The sequence below is a fragment of the Budorcas taxicolor genome, chromosome 10 (assembly GCF_023091745.1).
Source record: "Budorcas taxicolor isolate Tak-1 chromosome 10, Takin1.1, whole genome shotgun sequence".
Lineage (NCBI taxonomy): Eukaryota > Metazoa > Chordata > Mammalia > Artiodactyla > Bovidae > Budorcas > Budorcas taxicolor.
Window position 1 is genome coordinate 54,494,075 of NC_068919.1, and position 15,681 is coordinate 54,509,755.

General features: G+C 36.4%; 1 protein-coding gene across 1 annotated transcript in view; it reads right to left on the reverse strand.

Moving 5' to 3' along the window:
* UNC13C (unc-13 homolog C) overlaps nucleotides 1-15,681 on the reverse strand; it is a 655,255-nt gene that overhangs the window by 512,624 nt on the left and 126,950 nt on the right. The window contains exons 2-3 of the mRNA XM_052646337.1: nucleotides 3,037-3,059; nucleotides 2,396-2,460 (exon numbers count right to left, since the gene is read on the reverse strand). Coding sequence (XP_052502297.1) covers nucleotides 2,396-2,460; nucleotides 3,037-3,059 — 88 coding nt within the window. The remainder of the gene's footprint in view (nucleotides 1-2,395; nucleotides 2,461-3,036; nucleotides 3,060-15,681) is intronic.

Consider the following 15,681-nt stretch of genomic DNA (forward strand, 5'->3'; position numbering starts at 1 on the left):
TAATATTGAGAATTATAGCTACAATTTGCTTTATTAAAATATATATTTAAATACTTATAGGGAAAGTAAATTGGAGAAGGAAATGGCAACCCACTCCAGTGTTCTTGCCTGGAGAATCCCAGGGATGGGGATGCCCTGGTGGGCTGCTGTCTGTGGGGTCGCACAGAGTCAGACACGACTGAAGTGACTTAGCAGCAGCAGGGAAAGTAAAATAAGAAACAAATATTTCTGGAAGACAATTTGACTGAAAATTTGCATTTAAACATATTCTTCAAGTTCTTCAGGAGGAATCTGCTTTCAGGTAACAGAAAATTCTCTTTCTGATGATTAAAAATTATCACCCCTTTCCCATACCACCAGAATTCCAAAATCCCTTGCTAAATGCATGAAGGAGAAAGTTTCTGGAAAAATAATGTGGAAAGGATCAAAATGCAAACATGACCTATTGTAGCTAGACATTTACACAGCAGAAACTTAACAAAACATTTAGGTAGATTAACTCTTTTGCACTGACAATGATAAAAGTGGATATTCAGACATGAGATAGGAAAGCAAATTGTTATTAAATGATGAATGCCACAGGAAGGTAGGAACTGCAAGAACTGTAATATCATAAACTCAGGTAAGCCTCTAAGACCACGACATCCATTTTTTTTCCCAAAATTAAATTGAAATTCAACTTATTTTCTAAGATAAATACTTCTACTTGATGTGTCATACCGTCACTTTTTAGTAATTAAACAAAGTGTATATGATTTAGTGAGGAGATGATAATCCATTTACTATCTGAATTTTCTATAACTAATCCATAGTGGGCTTTTGCCACAGTTGGTTTTCATAATATATTTAAATTACTGTGATATTCCAATATAAATGCAATTCCTCATGTATATAAAGGGCATCAAAAAGTCTGTATACATAACAAATATCTTAGTTACTTATTTGAAAAATCCAAATAAAAATGATTTTACTATGTAGGAGCTTTAAAATTGAAACAAAAATTTTCATATGGGTTACAGTAAATAGCATGTGAATGTTATTTAACAAGATTCATTTTAAAGGAATGAAAATACTATAAAACATAACTGAGACTATTTCTTTGCCCCAACCTAAAACATATATCTAAATTTTGCTTCTATTTCTATTATACACAGATGTGTTCAAATTGCAATAAATTAAAAAACAATTTATCTATACTCTGCATAAGCTTTGGTCCACACACTACACTTTGAAAACTGATTATACGTCTGTTCTAGTATCATTTACAATAATGATGCTTAGAAATATCCTGGAAAAACTAATAGAAGAATGAACAAATATTACACAAATGTTTTGAAATATTTCCATTACATATAAATAATGAAGTGGAAAGTTTTCCAAAGTACTAATGTGTTGTCAAGTAGTAAAAAAGAAAAGGTAAGGAAAAAGAAACCCACAAGTTGAAGATGAAGGGTAGTATTACTGATTAAGATCACAGACTCTGGAACTAACTGGGTTTGAACACTCACTTGGCTACTTTACTAGCTGTATGGAGAGAAAGGTTTTTTTTTTTTTTTTTTTTAACTGATATCAGCTTTCTCATGTATAAAATGGTGGTCAAAATAGTACTTACCTCATAGAGCCATTGTAAGGAACAAATGAGTCATTATTTATGAAATAACTATAATGATACCCACTATTAAATCAACACTAAATTACTGCTTATTTATAGAATGCCCATATGTTGGCATTTATGTTCAATGCACAGGGATATACAAAACTATTTATTCTATAAAAACATATACAACATATATATATATATATAGATATGCATGTATATGCAAGCACACAGAAAAAGGCCTAACAACACATGAGCCAAATTGTATCTTTAGGGGCATTAAAGCAGATCTTTGTTGTTTAAGTGTTTTATACAGAAAATATAATTAATATAACTAAATAGAAAATATAATTAACACATTATTTTGTGGTCACATTTTAATACTTTTATACACCCATAAAATGCAATTGCAGAAAATGATTACATTGATTGACTTATTGAAATAGAAAGATATTGTCATGCAAACATCAGTAAGTGCAAACAAGCAGATTAAAACACTGTATTAACTGTACTAGTAATTAAAATTATATGGTTATGTATTGTCTATGGAATGATCAATTCTGGCTAGGTGATTTCAATTTTCTTCTTTATATACAGATATATTTATTCATAATTAAACTTAAACATACACAAATCTATATACTTTTTAAAAAGCACTATAAAACTTTTTTACTGCAAGAAGAAAGCAACAGCAAGGCAAGCTAATTATACCATCATGAAAGATTCTGCACTCAAAATCCCTATGTTGAGAGCACATTGATGAATGGAATGAATTAGGAAAGTTATGAATGTACTCACCCACCAAATGCCTGTAGTGCAGAGAATTTGGAAGCATCCAAATCATTGCCACTTACTATCTGAGCCTTAAATGAAAATGGAGAGAAACAAAAGAAACAGACTTTTAGCATTCTATAGCTACGTACACATGAATTTGGAACACGCATCAACTGCACTAGACACGTAACACCTAGTATGACAGATGCTAAGCAGGGTCAGCTCCAAGTCAAAGCTACTGTGGTTTTATGGGTGGAGGTTTTGAAATTAGCTGTCAGCATTCAAACAAAAGCACTGGCAGAGTCAAGGAAAATATCATATTCCAATACCATTTGCCCTTAAAACTTGGTATGTGCAGTGAAGATCATGAATCAGTCAGAGAGATCATGATTTGCCAGACTTAACAACAGATGCTGCATTTGACCGTAGCAGACCCCTAGGTTGGCAAGTGTAAGCTATAGTAAGCAAAGCTGGCAAGGTGTAATCTCTTCATAAAAGCAACAGATTGGGGCACACTTAAAGGACAACCAATGAATGGAAAGCTGGGATAACATGCACAGTTCACAACTAAAACGGAAGAACCAAAACAGGTCTAATATGTCACAAACAAACATGTACAAAAAGACAAGATCCCTCAGGAGGGAAGAAAAAGTATGATTTAAAACCTTTTCATCCACAGAACTGCTATCTGAAAGAGAATCAGGAAAAGAAGGAATAAATGTTAGATGGCTTTTCAAGAAATCATTTAAACATATACATGAACAAAGTGTTAATGTTATATAGTTTAAAATTATAAATGAACCCCAAGGGAAGAAGGATAGCTGGTCCCTGCAATTTAAAGAGTTGGAAAATGTGCCAGAATGCTTGAAAAGTATCAAAGGGTGATTACAGAGCTTAACGAAAGACAATATGTCATAAAAAGAAAAGAACAGTTGAAGTATCAGAATGCCTAGGCTCCAGCTGGGACTCCGCCACTTGCTAAGCACACTGGGCAAACTACAAATGGTCTGGAGTCTAGACCTAACTCTGAAATAAAGTCACTAATACTTCGTTTTTTTGCCTCCAAACTTTGTGAAGAGGCTCAATTAAGATCAATATATGTGAAAGTAAACCCCAAGTGACTATATAAATTAAAGAATTTTTATTATGGGATTATTTATTGCTTCTCATATCATAGAACTTTAGAACTAAAAGATTAAGTATATTTCACCTTGCAACTAAGAACTCTGATGCCTGAAGGTGTTAAATTACTTAAGATCCCCAAACCACCAAGTGACCGAGTGGTATAAATCCAGGGCTTCTGATTCCCCATCTGCTGCCCTTTGGATTCAACGTTTCAAGTAAGTTGAACAAAACAGTGAGGGATGGTTGGTCCATGGTTCTCCAGTATAACTTAGGATAAAATCACAAAGTCAGTATTTCTCAGTTTCAACTGCTCATGGGCCCAAGTAGATAACGATGGACTTGTGATTTTTCAAATTTTTTGATTCTTTTTGAAACTCAAGTCTAAATTTTCAAGGGTCATAGCATGGACCATAGCATGGTCCATTTCTAACTTACACAGTGTTACTGTTTTTTAGCATAAAGCCAAAGGGATTTCCATATGAATACAAGTTTTCAGAAAGCTAGAACTGGAGTGACCTTACAATTTTTGTATCTCAGACCCCTTATTTTCACAGATGAGTCCCAGAGAGAGAAAGATTTGCTCGAGGACATGTAATTTAATGATGATTTTTATTGATAATAATCTGAAATTATTTGTTTTCTTGACCCATTAAATATGAACCAGTTAACATAACTAAATAGTTTTGTATAATATTTTGAAGATTTTACACTATCCTATGGTTATATCTTTGAATACAAAGCACAGTAGGCACAATATAAAGTAATAAAGCAATATGGCCATAAATATTTTAAATACTTCACAAAATATAGAAAATAAAATTCAGTACTGTATCAGAAGAATAATATATTATAGCCATGATGATTTTTTAAAGCATGACTTAAAAAACATTGACTACTATAAAATGACATCAACTGATCATAAAATATACATCTGCATTTAAGTAGGAGCATACCAGCTATTTGATAAAATTTCAAAACCTTCCAAATAGTTTTTAACCTACTTAGCCTGGAATGAGTTAATTTTCATATGCTGAAAAATGTCTCTCAGAATCAACTTAAGTGTAAAATATTAGGGCATCCCTGTTATTAAAAGGCAAAAATGTCCACTACAATATTTTAATTCATTTCCATAAATCCTAACCAATAGAGTAAAACAGAAATAAAGAACATAAATGCTGAAAGATAAAATACAAAGTTTTTATTTTTCAGAATTATAGTATTATACTCTGAAAACAAGTCAAACCACGTGGAAAACTATTATGATTAATCAAGTAGGTAGCAAATGAATAAATAACCAACACATCAAATAACAACATTAAGGTATTTCCTACTAACTAGCAATAGCTAGTTTGGGAAACAATGACATTAAGCCTGATTTCAAATATCCAGTATTTTGAAATAGTCCCCCATTCTAACTGGCTTCTATATTGATCATCTGACTGAATAAGGGTAATCTTACCAAAGTTATTATTTTTCAGCTGCTAACTGTAGTAATTCATTAACTTTTCATTCAGGGTTTCATTCAGTGTTCATTCATATTTTCACTGAATACATATTTTTATTAATTATCAATTAACCAATTTTGTTCACTTTGACTCCTTTCTTATCCCTTTAAAACCTTTCTAAAATACAAATATGATTCTCTCCATTCTCTTTTAAAAACCCACCAATTTCACCCATTGCCCACTTGAGAAAATGAGATCTCTGTCTACTGCAAATTCATGGCTCACCAGTCCTGATTCACACCCTATACTTTGGCCACAAGTAAATTTTTGCCATTTAGTTTTCATCCCATGCTCTTTTAAATGTGAGTCTTTGCATTTTCAGTTTCTTTCCCCTAAAACAAGTTATCACTTTCTTTATCCAGCTAACTGCCTCTCAGTCTCCAAAACTCAGTTGAAACATAACCCCTTTCCTGGAAACTTAACACTTTTCAGGGATTCATTTATACATAAGTACTGATGTGGAGTCATACAGTCGTGTCCGACTCTTTGCGACCCCATGGACTGTAGCCTACAAGGCTCCTCTGTCCATTGAATTTTGCAGGCAAGAGTACTGGATTGGTTGCCATTGCCTTCTCCAGGGGATCTTCCTGACCCAGGGATTGAACCCGGGTCTCCCGCATTGCAGGCAGACACTTTACCGTCTGAGCCACCAGGGAAGATATACATAAGTACTACACAGGGCATATTCCCCTTGGCTAATCCTCAACTTTTTTCAGTTTCTTTACATGAAATCCTAGACAATACCTCAGTGATAGTTTAACTTTTTAAACTCCCATTACACTCCTGAAACACAAGAGATGTCTAATAAACATTTGCACAACCTTACATAAGCTATACCACTTTACTGAAATATTTAAAAATCTGTTTTAAAACTATTATTTCATTTTTTGGTATAAGGAGGATGAATTATTTTCTAACAGATTTACAGATTTAATAGTTAAATCCCAATTACAAGTTGTTGTAACTTGAAATTATCCTATTTTAAGTGTAACTAGGTTAACAAACAAGTAAAAACATGAAAGTTTTTTGTTTGTTTGTTTGACATATAAGTTTTTTTAAAGGCTATTAATGAGGATGGATTACACACATATTAAAGTCTATAACAACTAAAATATTATCCTGGCAAAAATAGAATAAAAGATTAGTAAAACATAAAGTATAGCTAAGTAATATACCCTTATATGTAAGAATTTAGTGAATAAGAGAGGACATATTGCTATCAAGGAAATAAAAAACACCAGTTACTAAAATGGAGGTGTAAACATGATGGCAGAGTAGAAAGACTTGAGTTCTCCCCCTCTCACCAGAATACCAAAACTACAAAGAACTGCTGAGAAGAAAACATATATATATATCTCCCCTGTATCCAATAATAAAGAAAAAGCCACAATGAGGTGATAGAAGGGGTGCAATCACAATAAAGTCAAACCCCACATCTACCAGGTGGGAGACCCACAAACTAGAAAATAGCTATATCACAGAGGTTCTCCCACAGGATTGAAATTTCCAACACCCACATCAGGCACCCTAGCCTGGAGGCCGTGATCAGAAAGAAGAATCATCAGAATATCTGGCTTTGGAGAACAGTAAGATTTGATCAAAGGAATTCCACAGGTCTGAGAGAAACAGAAACTCTACTCTTGGAAGGCATGCACAAGATTTCATGTGCACCAGGCCCCGGGAGAAAAGGTAGTGAGTTCATGAAAGCCTGAGACAGATTTACCTGCTGGAATTGAAGGGTCTCCAGCAGAGGTTCGTGGGTGGGATGGGGTGAGGCTTTCTGCAGTGAGAAAGATACTGGTGGCAGTAGTTCTGAAGAGTACTCATTGACAAGAGCCCTCCAGAAGGTCACCATTTTCTCACCGAAACCTGGCCCATCCATCAGGCTGAAATGATTCAGACCAAACAGCCAATAGGGTGGGAAAACAGCCCCACTCCTCAGACGGGAGGCTAACTAAAGTCTTCCTGAGCCCACAGCTGCTCAATAAACATAGCCCTTGACATGGCCCTGTCCACCAGAAGGCCCAGGCCAAGCTCTGATTACCAGTGGGCAGGACCCAGTTCCTCCCACCAGAAGCCAGCACAGGCCCCATGGACCAGCCTTATCCACCAAGAGGCAGGCAGGAGAAGCAAGAACAGCTATAACCTTACAGCCTGAGGAATGAGCACTACAATCACAGAAAGTTACGCACAATGAGACAGCAGAAGAAATGCGTCCAGATGAAGGAACAAGAGGAAACTCCAGAAAAGCAACCAAGTGAACTGAAGGCAGGCTATCTACCTGGGGGAAAAAAAAAAAATCAGAGTAATGATAGGAAAGATGATCCCAAATATTGAGGAAAGAAAGGCACATATTGAGAAGATACAAGAAATGTTTAACAAAGAGCTAGAAGATCCAAAGAACAAACAAATGGAGATGAATAATAACTGACATGAAAAACACTATAAGGAATCAATAGCAGAATACACAAAGCAGAAAAACGAGTGAGCTAGAGTAAATGGCGGAAACCACTGCTGCAGAACACAATGAATAAAAAAGAATTTACAGAAATAAGGACAGTCTCAGAGACCTCTGGGACAACATTAAGTGCACCACTATTCTCAGTATGGCAGGGTCAAAATGAGAAAAGAGACAGAAAGGACCTGAGAAAACACTTGAAGAGATGACTGCTGAAAACTTTCCTAACATAGGAAAGGAAACATAAACCCAAGTCCAGGAAGCACAGAGTTCCAGGCAGGGAAAACCCAAAGAGAAACATGTTGAGAGACATGGTAATCAAGTCGAAAAAAATTAAAACCAAAGAGAAAATAATAAAATTAACAAGGGAAAGCAACATAACATACAAGGGAATTTCCAAAATGATATAACCTGATTTTTTTCAGCAGAAACTCTACAGACCAGAAGGGATTGGCACAATATATTTAAAGTGATGAAAGGGAAGAACCTAAAAACAAAAATACTCTACCAAGGAAGGCTCTAATTTGGATTCACAGAGAAATCAAAAGCTTTACAGAAAAATAAAAGAAACGAAACTTCAGAACCACCAGGCCAGTTTTGCAACAAATGCTAACGGACATTCTCCAGTTAGAAAAGAAAGGCCACAACCAAAAACAAGAAAATAATGAATAGAAAATCTCACCAGTAAATGCAAACATAAAGGCAGAAAATCATCCAAACACAAATATGATAACATAATCAGTATTAATGAGAAAAGTACAAATGCAGAATATTGGAAATGCATTTGAAATTAAGAGAACAGCAACTTAAAAAGCAATTTTGTTTATATATAGATTGCTATATCAAAACCTCATGGTAACTTCAAACCAAAAAGCTACATTAGATATACAAAACAAAAATGAAAAAGAAATCCAAATACGATGCTAAAGTCAGTCATCAAATCACAAAAGAATAAAAGAGGAAGGGAAGAAAAAGGACCTACAAAATAAATCCAGAACAATGAACAAAGTGGCAATAATAACACAAGTATCTATAATTACCTTAAATGTAAATGCTCCAACCAAAAGACAGATCGGCTGAGTGGATACAAAAACAAGACCTGCACCTATGCTATCTACAAGAAACCCACTTCAATTCTAGGGACAGATACTGACTGAAAGTGGGGTATGTAAAAATATATTCCATGCAAATGGAAATCAAAAGAAACCTGGAGTAGCAATATTCGTATGAAACAAAATAGACTTTACAGACTGTTTACAAGAAACAAAGAAGGATATCACATGATGATCAAATGATCAATCTAAGATATAACAATTGCAAATATACATACACCCAATATAGGAGCACCCCAAAATATAAGGTAAAAACTAATAGCCATAAAAGAAGAAGTCTACTGACTTCTTACTTCTACACAGTAATAGTGGGAATTTTATAAATAACAACCCACTTTCATCAATGAACAGATCATCCAGAAAGAAAATCAATAAGGAAACCCAGGCCTTAAATGACAGAAGAGACAACATCGACAACTGATATTTATAGAGAATTCCATACAAGAGCAACAGAATATACTAAGTGTACTAGATGTTCTTCAGAATTAATCACATGCTGGGCCACAAAGTAAGCCTCATTCAATTTAAGAAAATTTAAATCATATCAAGCATCTTTTCTGACCACAATGTTAAGAGATTTGAAATCAACTCTATGAAAAATCTATTAAAAAAAAAAAAACAACACCTGGAGGCTACACAATATGCTACTAAACAATCAATGGATCACTGAAGAAATTAAAATATAAAATACCTTGAGATATATAAAAATGAAACCATGACAATCCGAAACCTAAGGAATCCAGCAAAAGCAGTTTGAAAGGGGAAGTTTGCAGCAATACATTCTTACCTCAGGAAATAAGAAAATTACAAATAAACAATTTACACCTAAAGCAACTAGAGAAGGAATAACAAACCAAAGCCAAAGATAGTAGAACAAAAGAAATCATAAAGATCAGAGCAGAAAAAATTGAAACAGTGATGATGAAAACAATAAGAAAGGTAAATTAAAACTTGGTTCTTAGAAAAGATAAACAAAATTGATAAACTTTTAGCTAGCCTAATCAAGAAAAAAAGGAGAGAGCTCAAATTAATAAAATTAGAAATTAGAAAGGAAAAGTTACAACTGACACCACAGAAATACAAAGGATTAAAAGAGAATACTACAAGCAACTATATGCTAATGAAAGGGATGACCTAGAAGAAATGAACAAATTCTTAGAAAGATACAATGTTCCAAGACTGAACCAGGAAGAAATAGAAAATATTAATAGACAATCCAAGCATAGAAATTGAAACTGTGATTTAAAAATTCACACTAAAGTTCAAAACCAGATGGATTCACAGAAAAATTCTATAAAATGTTTCCAGAAGAGTTAACACCTATCCTTTTCAAAATATTACAAAAAAGATCACTCCCAAACTCATTCTATGAGGCCATCATTACCTTGATACCAAAGACAAAGACACTACAAAAAAGAAAACTACAGGTCAATATCACTGATGAATATAGATTCAAAAATTCTCAACAAAATACTAGCAAACCAAAGGCAACAATACATTAGAAGGATCATACACCACAAAGAAGTGGGATTTATCCCAGGGATGCAAGGATTTTTTAGTATCTGCAAATCAGTAAGTGTGATACACCACATTAACAAATTAAAGACTAAAAACCATATAACCATCTCAATAGATGAAGAAAAAAAAAAAAAAACCTGACAAAATTCAGCACCCATTTATGATGAAAACTCTCCAGAAAGTAAGCATAGAGGGACTATACCTCAATATAACAAAGACCATGTATAACAAACTTACACCCAACGTCAAAGTCAAAGGTGAAAAGGTGAAAACATTTCCTCTAAGATCAGGGACAAGACAAGGATGTCCACTCTTGCTACTTTTTTCCAACATAGTTTTGGAAGTCCTAGCCATGGCAATGAGAGAAGGAAAAGAAAGAAAGGAATACAAATTGGAAAAGTAGTAAAACTGTCACTGTTTGCAGCTGACATGACATTATACTTAGAAAATCCTAAAGATGCTACCAGAAAAGTACTAGAGCTCATCAATGAATTAGGTGAACTTGCAGGATTCAAAACAAAGAAATCTGTTGCATTTCTAACATGAATAATGAAAGGTCAAAAACAGAAATTAAAGACATAATTCCATTCACAAATGCATCAAAAAGAATAAAATATCTAAGGATAAACCTACCTAAGGAGACAAAAGACCTATACTTCAAAAGCTACAAAACAATGATGAAATAAATAAGAAATGACACAAACAGATGAAAAGATATACCATGTTGTTGGATTTGACGAATCAATATTGTCAAAATGACCATAGTACCCAAGGTAATCTAAAGATTCAGTGCAATCCCTATCAAATTACCAATGGCATTTTTCACAAAATTAGGACAAAAAAGTGTTAAATTTATAGCGTTAGTCGTTCAGTTGTGTCTGACTCTTTGTGACCCCATGGACTGCAGCCCATCAGGTTCCTCCGTTGGTGAGATTCTCCTGGCAAGATTATTGGAGTGGGCTGCCATTTCCTTCTTCAGGGGAGTTTCCTGACCCAGGCACTGAACCTGGGTCTCCTGTATTGCAGGTAGATTCTTTACCTTCTGAGCTACCAGAGAAGCCCAAAATTTATATGAACACATGAAAAACTCCAAATATCCAAAGCAATCTTGTGAAAGAAAAATGGAGCTGGAGATATCAGGTGCCCTGACTTCAGACTACACTATAAGCTGTAGTCATCAAAACACTGGTAATGACATAAAAACAGAAATACAGATCAGTGGAACAGGACAGAACGCCCAGAGATAAACCCATGTACTTACAGTCACCTAAACTATGAACAAAAGACGCAAGAATATACAATGGAGAGAGAACAGTCTTTCAATTAATGGTTCTGGGAAAGCTGGAGAGCTACATATAGAAGAATGAAATTACAACATTCTCTATTCTCACACACAAAAATAAACTCAAAATGGGTTTAAGTCCTAAGTATAAGACTGGAGAATATAGAACACTTGGAGAAAAACAGGCAGAACACCCTGAGACATAAATAATGGCAAAACCCACCTCCTAGACGAATGGAAATAAAAACAAAATAAACAAATGGGACCTAATTAAAGATAAAAGCTTTTGCACAGCAAAGAAAACCATAAACAAAAGGAAAAGAAAATCCACAGAATGGGAGAAAATACTTGCAAATGATGTGACCAACAAGGGAATAATTTTCAAAAGTTATAAACAGCTCATGTGACTCAATATCAAAAAGAAAACAAAACAACAAAAACAATCCAACCAAAAATGGGCAGAGGATTTGGACTTAGAGATTGTCATACCCAGGGAAGTAGGTCAAACAGAGGAGGAGAAACATGTTCTGACATCTCCTATATGTGGAATTTAGAAAGAAATGATACAAATGAAGTTACTTAAACAGAAAGAAGAGAACAAGATGGCAGAGGAGTAGGTGGACATGGAGTACATCTCTTTACATGGATACATCAGGAATACACCGTCACACACAGAAGTATGCAGAATACCAGCTGAGAGTGGACAGGAGTACCTGACCAGTGGAAAAGAATATATAGAACCATGCAAAACTGAGTAGAATGAGGAACTGGGTTGGGTCGGCGGGGACCAGGAGTGTTAGTAGGACTGGACCTTCCCCACCTGCGGGTGGGGAAACTGAAGCAGTGGTCCAATCCCCACATCAGGGAAACTATCTGAGGCAGAGGAGAAACATTTAAGGCTGAGGGTGAAACAGCTGATCTGTGGCAGCCTAAATGGAATGAGAATCAGACAGTCCTTGCCGTAGCCATACACAATCCAGACAGGAACACTGGACCCCTGGAAGGTGCAGCGGCTGGGAGCTGGAGTTCAGGGGTTGTGGAGCAATCCCAGGGCAAGGGCTGCTGCTGAATGCAGAGGAGCGGATTGAGGAAATGTGAGGGAGGAGATCCTGGTGGAAAATGCTGGTGGAGGAAAGCCAGGCAGCCTTGGAAGCAAAGCAATACTGCTAAGTCACGTATAGGGGGTGGAGCCATCACCGTAGCCTCTCTCTCCCCACATCCCAGCTGAACAATATAGAGGCTGGCCCATAAAACGCCTGACACACTGAACAACAGAGTAGGACCCCACCCAGGGTGCTCCTTCAAGTAACTGATGTGCTGAAATACAGAGTAGGACCCCAACTAGGAGGGCCCCTCTATGTGCCTGACATGCTGAACAACAGAGAAGGATCCCAGGCAAGGGAACCCTCTAAGTTCCCTTGAACTTTAGTTCAAGTGCCTGAATGGGAGGAACTATGGAGAAAGACTGGCGAAAGAAGCCTTGATTGCCAGCTACAAGAGGCTCAAAAAAAGACTCAGATAGGGCCACATCTTCTGTGGCAGAGGCAGTCCATGTCCCTGCACACTTGGCACCAATAGGGTCTCCACAAGCCAAGCAATTGTGCCACCTTCACTCTCAAATCTCACTGGGCAGAGCTGCCACAGGTCAAAATAGTCTTGTGTCTATGCGTGCAGGGTTGCTTTGGTCCTGTCCGACCCTTTGCAAGCCTGTAGAGTGGCCTGCCAGGCTTCTCTGTCAGGGAGGGGGTTTCTCCAGGCAAGAATTCTGGAGCATATTGGCCAATACTGGTTGTCATACCCTTCTAGAGCACTATATTTCCTGCTGCCCTAGCTGCCAACACCCCTGAGTACCTGGTGCTGCCAGAACCCCTGCGACCCAAGCTGTTGCACCACCTCCATAACTGGCCCTCACAGGAGCAAACCCAAGTCCTCCAGGGCAGCCTCAGGAGCAAACCAACATGTAGAGGTGGAAATAAAATCACAGTTGAAACCCAGGGGCAGTGTGGCTAAGCAAGAAGATCCAAAACCTTCCCAGCAGCTGTACAAGCTGCAGATTAAATACACATGATCAACTAGGCAGACTCTGTGTCTATGGAATATATAAAAGTCCATTGAGAGCTCCCACAAAAGAAAATGCACTAGTTCTGAGAGCTGTGGACCTTGGAGGCAAGACATACAGGAGTGAGAGCAGATTAGAATCTGAGCTGCCCGAACAGCAGGTAAACTGCCTCCTCCTAGGGAGGTAAGGCGGACTGTGATTCTCAGTGAGGGAAAGCACTCTCTGCCTCTATTTGAGCTTTTGCAGTTCTATGGAGTTTTCCTTTTTTTCTTTTCTTTTTTATAATTTTAATTTTTTAAACCTACTATTTTTTTCTACATTTATTCCTTTGTTTGCCTTTCCTACTGTTCTTTTCCAATTGCAGTTAACCTTTAAGGGATATAAATCTTATCTAACTCTATTTAACTTTGCATATCTATTCTTTCTTTTCTTTCTTTCTTTTCTCTCAACATATCTGTTTTGTTTTCATTGCTTTATTCTCCACTTGGCATCTTGCTTTAGTTTACTTTCCAGTTTATGATTTAGTTAGTTTTGTTCTTAACTGGTAAATGTAATTTTTTATTTCCTTCATTTGCTGGGTTAATCTACTGTCAGAAAAGGCAATGGCACCCCACTCCAGTACTCCTGCCTGGAAAATCCCATGGAGGAGGAGCCTGATAGGCTGCAGTCCATGGGGTCGCCAAGAGTCGGACACGACTGAGCGACTTCACTTTCACTTTTCACTTTCACACATTGGAGAAGGAAATGGCAACCCACTCCAGTGTACTTTATTCATGCTGGACTACTTTCACTTTGCTGAGTGTATATGTATATATTCCATTATTTTAATTACTATTTACTTGATTTTTAACTGCCATTTGTCGGGTTCATCTTTGGTTTCTTGTTTTTGGATATTCATTTTAATCTCACTTAATGCCACTGGAATCTTTGTTCCTGACCAGAGATCAAGTCCTGAGCCTTTGGAGTGGGAGCACTGACTCCAAGACCCTAGACTACTTAGAGAACTAACCCTAGGGAGTATCAAATAGTGAAAACTCACAGAAAGGAAACTACTGGAATACAAGACTGGGTATCACCCAACCACCAGTAGGACCCTGTGCAGGATGCCTCATCTAAACAACAAAAATACAAACCCAATCATTAGCAGACAGGATTATCACCTCACTCAGCCTTGCCCACCAGAGGAAAACAAATAAAAACTCAGCACAAATCTCACCCTATACAAAGCTTACAGAAACCACTGGACCAACCTTAGGAGGGCAGAAACCAAAATGAAGAAAGAATTCAACCTTCTTCAAGGAAGAATTCAACTTTCCCTGAAGCCTAGGAAAAGGGGACCTCAAACATCATAAGTTAAAAAAAAAAACGAAAAGGCAGAGAAATAATACACAAATAGAGGAACAAACTAGAAACACAAAAGTCCAAATAAATGAAGAGGAAACAGGCAAACTACCTGAAAAAGAATTCAGAATAATGATAGTAAAGATGATCAAAAACCTTGAAAACAAAATGGAGAAAAGGCGAGAATCAATTAACAAAGACCTAGAAGAATTAAAGAATAAGCATGCAGAGACAAACAATACAATTACTGAAATTAAAAATACTCTAGAAGGACTCAATAGCAGAATATCTGAAGCAGAAGAATGAAGCAATGAGCTGGAAGATAAAATGGTGGAAATAACTTCTGAAGAGTAGACTAAAGTAAAAAGAATGAAAAGAACTGAGGACAGTCTCAGAGACCTCTGGGACAAGATCAGATGCACCCACATTTGAATCATAGGGGTCCCAGAGGAAGAAGAGAAAAAGAAAGGGAATGAGAAAATTTTTGAAGGGATTATCATTGAAAATTTCCCAAACACTGAAAAGGAAATAGTCAACCAAGTCCAAGAGGCAAAAACAGTCCCAAACAGGAAAATCCCAAGGAGAGAAACATCAAGACACATACTAACCAAACTCACAAAGACTAAACAGAAAGAATATTAAAAGCAGCATAGAAGAAGCAACAAGTAACATACAAGGGAAACCCCCACAGGCTTAACAGCTGATCTTTCAGCAGAAACTCTGCAGACCAGGAGGGAACGACAGGATATATTTAAAGTACTGAAAGGGAAAATCTACAATCAAGATTACTGTACCCAGAAAGGATCTCATTCAAAATTGATGGAGAAATAAATAAAAAGCTTTTCAGACAAGCAAAAGTTAAGAGAATTGAGTACCACCAAATGAGCTTTAAAAGGACTTGTGTAGTTAA